We start from the raw sequence: 10,893 nt of genomic DNA, 5'->3' as shown, positions 1-10,893 counted from the left end.
AAAGTTAAAAATTAAAATTTAAAAAATAAAAGACTCGAGGAAGTACTGCATTTTCTTGTCTATTTTTGGGTTGTATGTCAATAATTATGGAACTTCAGAGGCATGCATATGTCAAAAGTTAAAAATGGGCATGACGAAGTATAATATATATATAACATTTACAAACCTGGTAATTTCTCATCCAGTTACAAGAAAGCTTCAAAGCGCAAACTCTAGGGTTCGACTTCAACGCAACATACATGTTTTGTAGCGGTTCAGCCACAACGTAATAAACCACAAATGGTCGACTTGGCTTCACGAATTGCAGTAGTTCATTGAAAATATTCAACGGGTCTTCTTTACAGGCTATTACTAGCGAATCAACTTTGTGGCTTAATAATTCTGCTGCTGTGATGTTATCATAGTGCCATTTAGGCTTTTTAGGTTCAAAACATTCTTTCTGGTTGGCTTCGTTGTCTTGTGGAATATTCACTTTTGTATCTCCGACTTTGTCACTATTATTTGTTGTAGTTTTTTGATCCACTTTGCCAGTTTCTTCGGCTGTATTACTGACTGTTATGCTATCTTCAATGGGTGAAGTTGTGTCTGAATTCGAAACATCGTGATTTTCTTCCGTTTTAGCTATTTTACTCTTATGTCCAGTATTGTTCTGATCAGCTTTACGTTTCAAAGATTCTGTACTAGTTTCATCTATACTCGTTTCACTAAAATTGTTAGTAGATTTCTCTTGATGAGTATCGCAACCTTGATACACTTGTCTTAAAACAGAATAAATGTTAACGGAGATACACCTATTGTATTGTTCTTCTGGGAAATTCATAGCTAGTAAGGCTTGTTTTTGAGACATATTCCCTGGATGCATGTGCACAAGTTTACCATCTGTTTCTTCTCCAATACGACTTAATAATGCGGCAGCTACAAGACCATTTGAACCTGAATCATAGAGCAAATGTACTCCTTCACTTTGTACATTACTGTATGTCAGAATTTGAGATAATGTATCTAACCGAATGTGCTGTATCTTTCCCGGTTCTAAGTTGTACATAATATCAGCTATCATTCTCAAGTTGGGACGTAAAATTTGTATATACTCAGAGTACTTTTTCTCTTTCTTTTTTAAATATTTCTCTTGCGCATATTCCGTTTTATTATGGAAAGTAACGGAGTTCGATATCAGTGTTTCTACAATATCCGAAGCCCTATTATTATCGGTAGCAAGGCCCCTGATCTCATCGGCTGTTAGTTTCTGTGACCTGCCATCGTCTACAATACCTCTGTTATCCTCGCCAGATTCTTTTATTTCAATTTCATCTTTTAACTCTACAGCCTCGTTTGTCCATTCTAGACTAAATTCGCGCCCTTTTTTGCCTTTTGGCAACATTTTAAACATAGAAAAATACGGATAGCCTACGATGCCATCTAAATTAACGCTATCTCGACCAATAGATACCGTAGAATCGGGTTTGTTGAATTTATGAATTTTTTTGTAATTATGTTTTTGTATAATAATGTAACTACCTACTTGTATGCAGTTATTTGGATCAATCTCAACGTTTTTTGTGCTTGTTTCAGACATATTGTCACCAGAAATCTAATTAATATTCTTATCAAACTAATGAAAATAGTAAACAACTACCTAGAGCGTGTCGTATGTCACGTTTACTTTTTGAGGTTATATTTAATAACGTTGACACATATCCACTCCAATATACGCTTCAAGTTTAATAAGGACTGCTTTTACACTGTCGCTACATATTGAATTTGTTTTGTTTAATTTTTATTACTCTTTCCTTATTATCGAATATTGGCTTAATTTATTTGTTTCACGTAGCTTTTTAGACATAGTCATATAAATAAATAATATTTATTTAGAATGCTGTTATTTTGTTTTTGAGTTAACTTGGATAGATAGATTTTTAAGCCAAACTAATTTTTATTTTAAATAAGATCATTGTTTTGGCCATAATTTCCGTTTTTATCCTATTTATAGGATTTTTTAAAGAAAGCACATATAATAATATAATTGTATAATATGTAATATAATTAATTAATTGTACGCAATTACGTAAAACGAAACGAAACCTAACAGCTGATAGCTGTCAACGGTATGTTTTTGTAAATGTTTGCAAATATTCTTGAATTTATTAGTGAAAATGTATGATAACGTAATACTAGTGGTAGATTACGAAAAGATCTGTCGTCTATGCTTGCAGTCGACGGGGGCAATGTCAGATATATTCGAAAACGAGACAGAAAACAGTCTACGAAAACTCGTACTTCACTCTACCGGTTTAGAAGTAAGTTTTCCTTTAATTTACAGTATTTCTTTAGTGGTTTGAGATACACACTTAATGACCAGATAAATCCTTGAAATGCAACATGCGTATATTTCTTACGTACGCGTACACAAAGCAATGTCACGGCGTTTTTGTCATAATTTTAAATTATGACAAAAACTATAAATATATATAAATATATATTGTAGTTTAGGTACTAAAATAGGCCAGATGGCAAACGGTCGCCATCGGCCTTTCATCGTTTTTACACAAAATTTTATGTAATTATTCTACTAATTACTCTTAAATTAACTTAGTTGCACCAAGAAGAAGGTCTGCCAACAAAAATCTGCCACAAATGCCGCTACGTGGTTGAGCTTAGCTGCGACTTCCGTAACATGGTCACTAAGGCACATTCACTGCTTACAGAGAGCAATAAAAGTGAAATTGATGAGGCACTACAAGACTCCCAAATTCATGAAACAGGTATTATGATTGTAATTTTTAAGTTTATTGAACATCACAATGTTTTACTTACCACCATGATATTCAATTATTTTTGTAAAATTACTCCACTGGTTTGTAATAATTATTAATACGAACAAATTCCTTCAATCTGGCTGGACTCAAACAAACATCTTCCATCAAATACGCCGGACACTATGCCAACTAAGCCACGGAATGTATTTAGCGGACCTTATGAATTTTTCTATGTGCTTGTTGCAGTTGATTTGTTTTTGGTATTTAACAACTTTTTTGCCGTAGCACCGTATGTGAGATATTAGGTTTTTTAGATGTAAATACATTTTTTTTTACATTATTTTGTACGCTTCTAAACATCAGAAGAGTTTAAAGAAACATCATGTGATGATGACATATTAAAATCTAGAGATAATATAATAAAAACAGTTAACCTATAATATAGGCTATAGCAGTGTATTATACTGCTGGGAATAGGCCTCCTCTTGCAATGGGGTGATTTGGACTGTAGTTCCCATGCTATCACAAAGTAGATTGGAAACTTCATGCACATCATTAAATTGCTTTGCAGATATGTACAGGTTTCCTTACTATGTTTTCGTTCACTAAAAAACTCATGGTAAATTTCCGGATTTGATTCAATGCCAGCATTCGAACCCACGACTCTCTGCTTGAGAGTCACTAGGTCAAACCGTTAGGCTACCACGGTTTACGTACTGTATGGCCTACAATTTTTTAATTGCTGAAAATCTATAATCTTTCGTTTGGCCACGGTGTAGTTATGGAGGCTATTGTAATTTTATTTTGTTTTTTAATTATAATCATTGTGTTTTGGTATTATTTTGTGTTCCAATTTTTTTGTTATATTAACGTATTAGTTAATATAATAACTTTCGTTTATTTATTTATTTATTTATTGCATCTTGAATAGTACATACAGACATACAAACATGGACCCTGTTAGGATGTTGCAATATACATTTTTAAAATGAATTTTATATTAAATCTACATCCGTCTTATACCATTATAACAATTTAAAATGTCAATTATTGGTTTTCTAAAAATTACCTAATTAAAATATATTCTCAAATTACAATTCCAAATTATATTTATGTCATGTTAAAACTATACATAATATGTGTTACAGAGAGATTGAACATCCATCTTTGTCCAATAAGAACTCTTCTAGTGAGTAATAACTTTTTGAGATCAGAAGTGAGTTGAGTTACTTTTAAAGGTTTCATAATTGTCATTAGTAAATGAAAAATGCAATAAAAGTATTTATTGCATCTGGTATTTTATTATAAATGAGTACTGCCCTGTGATATTGTATACATTGTATTGAAATGTGACATATAAGTTATTGTAACTTTATTTGTTATTAACCAAAATGTCTGAATTAGCTGAAATATGATAATTACCAGATTATAAAATCAACATTAAGGAAATGTAATAATTCTAAGTGTGTATTGCTGTCTCTTGTGTTTTGTACCAATTTTCAATACTTAAGAATATTTTAATAAAACTTTATATTATTTATTAACAGTATCTTTAGCTTTTTGTGTGTTACAGGAGACCATGCTATTGAACATACCAAAAATGGTAAAACGTCAATTGTTTGGAATAATAATGTTAACAATAAAAACAATGTGATTGAACAACATCATGGAAATAAATTTAAAATAGACATGGAAAATGAAAAGGCTATTTGTCCAGATAGTAAGTATCAAAATCAAAATGGTTTTATTTAATTTCAAATACACATAGACAATTAATAATAATAATACTACACACACTCATAGCCCTGCACTAGGGAAATCCTGTGTCGCGGATGCCTTGGACACACACCACAAATTACATCCAAACCCACATGGGAAAGAAATGGAGGCCATACAAATATTTCTCCTCCTGGGTCCTCTACGTGGTAGACAGCATGGTAACTGTTCGGCTACAGAGGCAGTTTTTTTTTTCTAGTTTGGAGTGCAAGAATGATAGAGGCACTTGTAATATTATCTATGGTGGTGTTTCATATGATCGTTGAGTCTTATTTTATTTCTTTTAATAAATTTTCAATTTTCTTTTTATCTAATTTTTTTTTTGTTACAAGAAACGAAAATAAACCTTATACCGCTGCAATAAAGTCGCTTCTTTTTTTGGAGAACTATGTAAACATCTCGAATTCGTCGTCGTTCAGTTGTTTACCGCTAGATGGCAACACATTGTTTGGATTTTCGAGAGTAATCGAGACTTGAAGGCATCCATTTTTTTTCTTCCGTGGTGGTATGGCGCATTACTGGCACGTTACATTCTTATTTAACTTTGCAGCTACAGAAAGAGTAAGAAAAGTGCCTCCTAAGCACTTAACTTGTCAAATCTGTTTAACCTCATTCGAGACTACAGAGGATGTTAAACTTCATGTCGAAGAGCACTATGCAGATTCATACTTAACTCCTTATTGGAAGCTGGAGGTAAAACCAATGAAAGCCTACTTGGTGATTAACTTAATTGCTTCTACCATGAGTTTGTCGCTAGGAGCTGCGTAAGGTGTATGTATAAAAAAAGTTATTTATTCTCGTGGCCGCTAGAGGCGCTGTGCAATTCTCTTTATGTAATTGTGAACTACACGCATCGGCACATTTAGCGGAACAAAAAAGTGATAATATAAAATAATGAATTTTATAGTTAAATATCTAAGAATTAGGTATAAAGAGGCAATTAAATTAACATCAACTTAATACACCCTTTTTTCTAATGAATGCCTTCGCCCGAGGAGGCGAGGATTATGTCGGACTCGTACCAACTACAACCTGACGGTGTTTCGCCCAGTCGCTTTCCGGTGGGAACACGGGAACGCAATTGCACACAACCGCGAACACATCAGCTACCGCCGTCGCCGGTACCTTTTTCGGCGACTACTTAACGAGTCGAGTCATGCTGATGACATACCGAAACACAATGCACGGCATTCAGTCTCGAGGACCTGTCTCCGTTAAAGCACCGAATGTCCACGCAACCGGTGCCCGAAGGCTCTCGTTATGGAGGCTGCCGCCTGCGCCCAATCCTCCTGCGACGGATTAAATTACCATCAACTTCATCTCAGCCCGTAACACTCACAGCTGAGTATAGGCCTCCTCATTTGCACGCCAGCTGAATCGGTCCTGTGCGAGTAAAATCCACAGTCTTCCGGCCACTCTGAAGATATCGTCCGACTATCTAGCAAGTGGTCTGCCTCGAGGACCACTCGGTGACCACCTTGGTCCGTCTGTCATCGTCGTTACGCATAGCGACGTATCCTGCCCGTCTCTATTTTATGCTCGCGATCTGCATACCGACATCTACGACTTCTGCTCGCTGTCGTATCTCCAAGTTGGGTATACAGTCGACAAGAGAAATACCGAGCATGGTGAGCTCCATTGCCCTTTGTGCTACTCTGATTTTGTGCATGTATTCCCTTGTGAGCAGCCCGTCTCGGCGCCGTAAGTATAGGTATCAACTCAATACAGTCTGAATCAACCTTTAAAGAAAAAAAGGTAAGTTAATCGATATGCATTATTTTAGATTTAGTGACAAAGCACAAATGACTGAAAATTTAAAAATTGTAACAGTTTTTAACATTAATTAGATCAAAGTTTCTTTTATGAAATAATAGAAATCGTTCACAATTAAATTTTGCGAAACAAAACGTTAAGTCCACAACGAACCACAACGACGAACCTATATTACTAGGATATTAAAACAAATGTTATAGTATATATTATATTATAGTATATGTTAATCGAATAAATTTAATAATAAACTTGGTATTTCACTAGTGTTCCGCTACATGTGCTGGTGAGTGTACTTTATGCGGTCGCTAGCGACAGTCACTGCGCTCATGGTAGAACCACTGACTATGCTAATTGTGCCTCTACCTCAGGGTTTCTTAACCTGTGGTCCATGGGTCAACCCTGTAAGTCCGTGTAAAGAACGCCGGGGGTCCCTGGCGGGCCTACCTAATATAATGGAATCGCAACAGTCGTACTATGAATATGTAATTATGTAAAGTATAGTCGCAAACAATATAAGCTAGTAAAAGTCTTTCCGGAAAGGGTCCTTGGGCTCTTTGACATTTTGAGAGGAGTCCTTGACTAGAAAAGGGTGAAGAAACCCTGCTCTACCTAAAACTCATTATCTACTAATGCTGAGTAACGAATAGGTGTTTAGCAGATAATGACAATTCGTTGTTTTGACTTAGTCAATAAGATACATTTTTTTTTTGTTATTCTTTATAAAATTATAATAAACTCTAGGGGTGCTCTTTCTTAATAGAATTTGTTCACATTTATCATCTCTAATATTTATTTTAAATATCGTGGATAGTAATTGTAACTTGTTATTTAAAAAAATAACCTCAAAAATTCGTGGAATTACATCTATTTCCCAAGTTTTATTGAAATCGGTTACCGGAAAGTGCGCCGGATTCATCCCTTAGTTTGACAGTCTTAGGTGGAATATTGTCTTCATATTTAGACGAGACCAATAGTGAGGTACCGTCTTTCCAACAAAAGAATCATCAAAATTGGTTCACAACGCAGTTATCGCGTAACATACGAAAAAAACAAAGTCTATATTGAGAACCTCCTCCTTTTTTTTTGAAGTCGGTTAAAAACAATTTGAAAACGCATAGCAGCGGGACCTCATCCAGCGTCCACAGTGCCCAGCGGTTTGCACTTACTTGAGGAGGTCACGGGTTCGATTCCCGGTGGGACCAATTTTGGAAATTAACTTTTATAAATTGTTTCTGGTCTAAACATTCTGAGAAATTAATTCCGGTGCTCTGGTACTCATAGTAAACAAGAAAGCTAGCTTTTGTCCGCTGATAGATGGCTTGAGACTCGATGAAGCAAATGTCAAAGCAAAGTTTCACTTATAGCAGAATCCAAGTTCCCACCAGCTATAATTTTTAACCGCCATTGCATTGACGAAATATTTCTCCAGCGTCCTTTCGAGTGCGAGGAGTGCAAAAAGGGCCCAATGAGCAAGACAGAGGTGGTGAAACACCACAGGCGACATCTTGACGTCAATCCTTACGTCTGCCGACATCCTGGGTGCAATTTTATTGGGAAGGATCAGGTTGGTACTTTATACTTCTACACTTAGAATAATAACGCATAGAAACCTAGCCCGCACACGAGAAGTGAGGCAAATTGAAGCGCGCCCAAAGGGCCTACACGAGCGGGCGGGCCTTCAGTGCTCAAGGTCAACTTGCACCGCGAACAGCTCGAGTATTTTAACTAAAAATGACGAAATGTGCGGTAAGTGAGTGTAAAAATACGTCAGACAAACATAAAATAGATACTAACATCACATTCCACAAGGAAGTAACGCGTTTCAACTTGTATTTTTATATAAATATTCACTCAAACCGAAAATTAACCTACTACTAAAACTAGCCTACATGAATTTGATTTTTGCCTCACTTGTGACAGTTCGTGTGATATGAAACTATCAATCTAAGCTTCTACATTGGTCCTTCGAGCCGGATCTTATTCTGAACATAGTCAAAGTAAGACATCTTGAATTACCAAGTATCAAAAAGGATAATATATTGACATTCCGTTTCATTTGTAACGTCCCATTTTTAGGTATTTTCGATCTAGCACTTCAAATTTTGAGCTGTAACTCTTATCGATTTCATCTAGCGATGAGTGTATTCCTATTTCAAAAAATGTTCTCTTTTGAAAGCTAAGTAAGATCGTTCTTCTTACTCAGTTACGACAAAAGCGTTACGAACATTATTGAGGGGAAGAATGATACCTTGAATTGTTTACAAGTATAATATCATTGCTTTGAACCACTACACATACGAGGTGTGGCTGAAAAGTAATCTCTTTTGATTGTTACCAATTACAAAATGACTCTGGCCACTATTATGACGTGTTCTCTATTTATTTTTTTTTTCAGAATTACAAACACTGTGTTAACCGTATTAATTTTAAGCGCAGCTATTTTGCACGATTTAATCTGCACTAAGTTCACAAAGCAGCAAGGTTATAAAATTCTATTAATATGAATTTTCGCAAATGAATGCCGTAATCTATAGATTATTATTTGTAAAGCCAATACTTCTGGTCTTAATAATATAACCCACACTTTTACTAAAACAATACATTATTATTAACAAACCATAACTAGACAGACACTCTGTTTTATCACGTAAAACAAAAGTTCGTCGTTAATGCTTCTCGTCTATCCGAACACTAGAACGCCCCTACCACATCTGCCACTAATGTTGCCATTTTACTGTTATCGATTCTACAAATTTATATAATAAAAATTATTTTATAAATTTGCAGTATCGAGACGAATCTACAATTAAAAAATGTGTCTTTATGAAGCGAGTTCGCAATGACTTTGAATAGGCGTCGTTTCGCCACCACGCCGTGAAACACGGCGCGCGGTCGCAAGTGTGCGAGGTGTGCGGCGCCGCGTTCCGGCGGCGCTGGGAGCTGCGGCAGCACCAGGCGCGCGCGCACCTGGCCGCGCCGCGCCGCTGCCGCGTGTGCCGCCGCGCCTTCCGGAACCACCTCACGTACAACGCACATGCGCTAACGCATGTCCGGCCTCCACAGTAAGGCACGCTCCGCTATACCGCCACCTGACACAACAATCTGTATGTCTTTTTTGAAGACGGAGTAAAATGACACTTGTAGGGTCGGACGTGTTACACAACACGTTACGTGAAACATTAGCAAAGGACATAATAAGTATCGCATCTACTGCAGTACATTGACCCCTTTAAAACTCATAGCTAATACAGTACAGAAGTGCCCTGTGCCATGCGCAGGTACAAATGTGAGTGGACGGGCTGCCCTAAGGCGTACCGGTCGCGCACAGCACTAGCAGCGCACGCGCGTGCGCATGCCGGCGAGCGCGTCTTCAAGTGCGGCCTCTGCGTCGCCGCTTATACCTCGCAGTCGCTGCTTAACAGGTGATTCTCACACATACGTCCCAAATACAACATTATAAAATCTTGCGTTCTCTAAGTTCAAATAAAAAATTTAACAATTGATAGAAATTGACATTGACCAGTACAATTTTGTACAGACACCTGCGCATGCACGACCGCGCGCGCAAGTCGAAGTGCGACAAGTGCGCAGCGACCTTCGACGATTACGGCGCCTTCTACAGACACCGGGTCGCGGAACACGGCCCGTGGCAGCCCTACCGATGCGCGGGGTGCAACCAGGGGTACGTAGCGCCCAATCGTCGTTGCAATGTACTGTCACCAGCGGTGGGCAGTGGGTTAGAACCCAATCAATCCGCTCGGGATTTTTTAATTCATTTCTGCCTGAACTCGTGGGCAGAAACGGCGAATATGGAATACGGAATAATTCCATACTTATTACAAATTTCGATGTAAACAATCTTTTTTAGACGAAAAAGACCATACAATACTCACCTTGCAATCCTGTGGATTCGCACTATTAAGGATGCACATTACGATTAAATCTTTATGGAGATCGATTCAAGTGCATACGACCCAACAACTATTGCAGTGCTATTTTCAAGCGAGCCGATTCAATATCGCACGGTTAATACAATAATGTATTGACTCAAAAAGTGTATTTTCTCAGAAACGATGAAAAACGAATTACTCACTTCCAGTTAACGATCGTTAAAATTGATGTATGGATTATAGTTTATTACGGACACTTAAACAATTTCCTACTTGCCAAATATATTTACAAATAAAATGGGAAAAAATATTTCACATTTTTTAATAAGGACTATTTTGGCCCGAACTAGATCGCATAAAGTGTGACTCTTTAGGATCAAGTAGATATCTTTTAATTATTTCTTACAATGTTCTAACGACGACGGTTTTGTTGTTGTGGACGTCTAGAGAATCAAATTTTATGTTCAATAATGATATAATATTGAATTTCACATATTTAGAGTTACAACACTGTTATAATAGCAATGTGATATGTCTTCTAGATCAGAAAGCAATAAACATTTAGTAATAATATCACTTTTGAACAAAACTCGATTTACATTAATTAAATTTTTATTGAATTGATATTTAATTGTTTTTTTGTGAAATTATTCCACTAGTTTGTTATAATTATTAATACAAAGATCGAACACTCAGAA

At 36.6% G+C, this 10,893-nt stretch overlaps 2 protein-coding genes across 2 annotated transcripts in view; one reads left to right on the top strand and one right to left on the bottom strand.

Moving 5' to 3' along the window:
- Window positions 1-118: 118 nt before the first annotated feature.
- Window positions 119-1,576, bottom strand: LOC113233226 (tRNA (adenine(58)-N(1))-methyltransferase non-catalytic subunit TRM6). The gene has a single exon (XM_026468264.1). The coding sequence runs from the start codon at window positions 1,574-1,576 to the stop codon at window positions 119-121; it is 1,458 nt and encodes a 485-aa protein (XP_026324049.1).
- Window positions 1,577-2,215: 639 nt separating this feature from the next.
- LOC113233233 (zinc finger protein 888-like) overlaps window positions 2,216-10,893 on the top strand; it is a 12,970-nt gene continuing 4,292 nt past the window's right edge. The window contains exons 1-8 of the mRNA XM_026468274.1: window positions 2,216-2,297; window positions 2,594-2,762; window positions 4,330-4,476; window positions 5,083-5,225; window positions 7,735-7,869; window positions 9,159-9,367; window positions 9,584-9,727; window positions 9,844-9,987. Of these exons, the coding sequence (XP_026324059.1) occupies window positions 2,226-2,297; window positions 2,594-2,762; window positions 4,330-4,476; window positions 5,083-5,225; window positions 7,735-7,869; window positions 9,159-9,367; window positions 9,584-9,727; window positions 9,844-9,987 (1,163 nt within the window). The 5' untranslated portion in view covers window positions 2,216-2,225. The remainder of the gene's footprint in view (window positions 2,298-2,593; window positions 2,763-4,329; window positions 4,477-5,082; window positions 5,226-7,734; window positions 7,870-9,158; window positions 9,368-9,583; window positions 9,728-9,843; window positions 9,988-10,893) is intronic.

Source organism: Hyposmocoma kahamanoa, unplaced genomic scaffold (genome assembly GCF_003589595.1).
Source record: "Hyposmocoma kahamanoa isolate Upper Pololo Valley unplaced genomic scaffold, ASM358959v1 78, whole genome shotgun sequence".
NCBI lineage: Eukaryota > Metazoa > Arthropoda > Insecta > Lepidoptera > Cosmopterigidae > Hyposmocoma > Hyposmocoma kahamanoa.
This window is presented reverse-complemented; position numbering and strand designations above follow the sequence as displayed.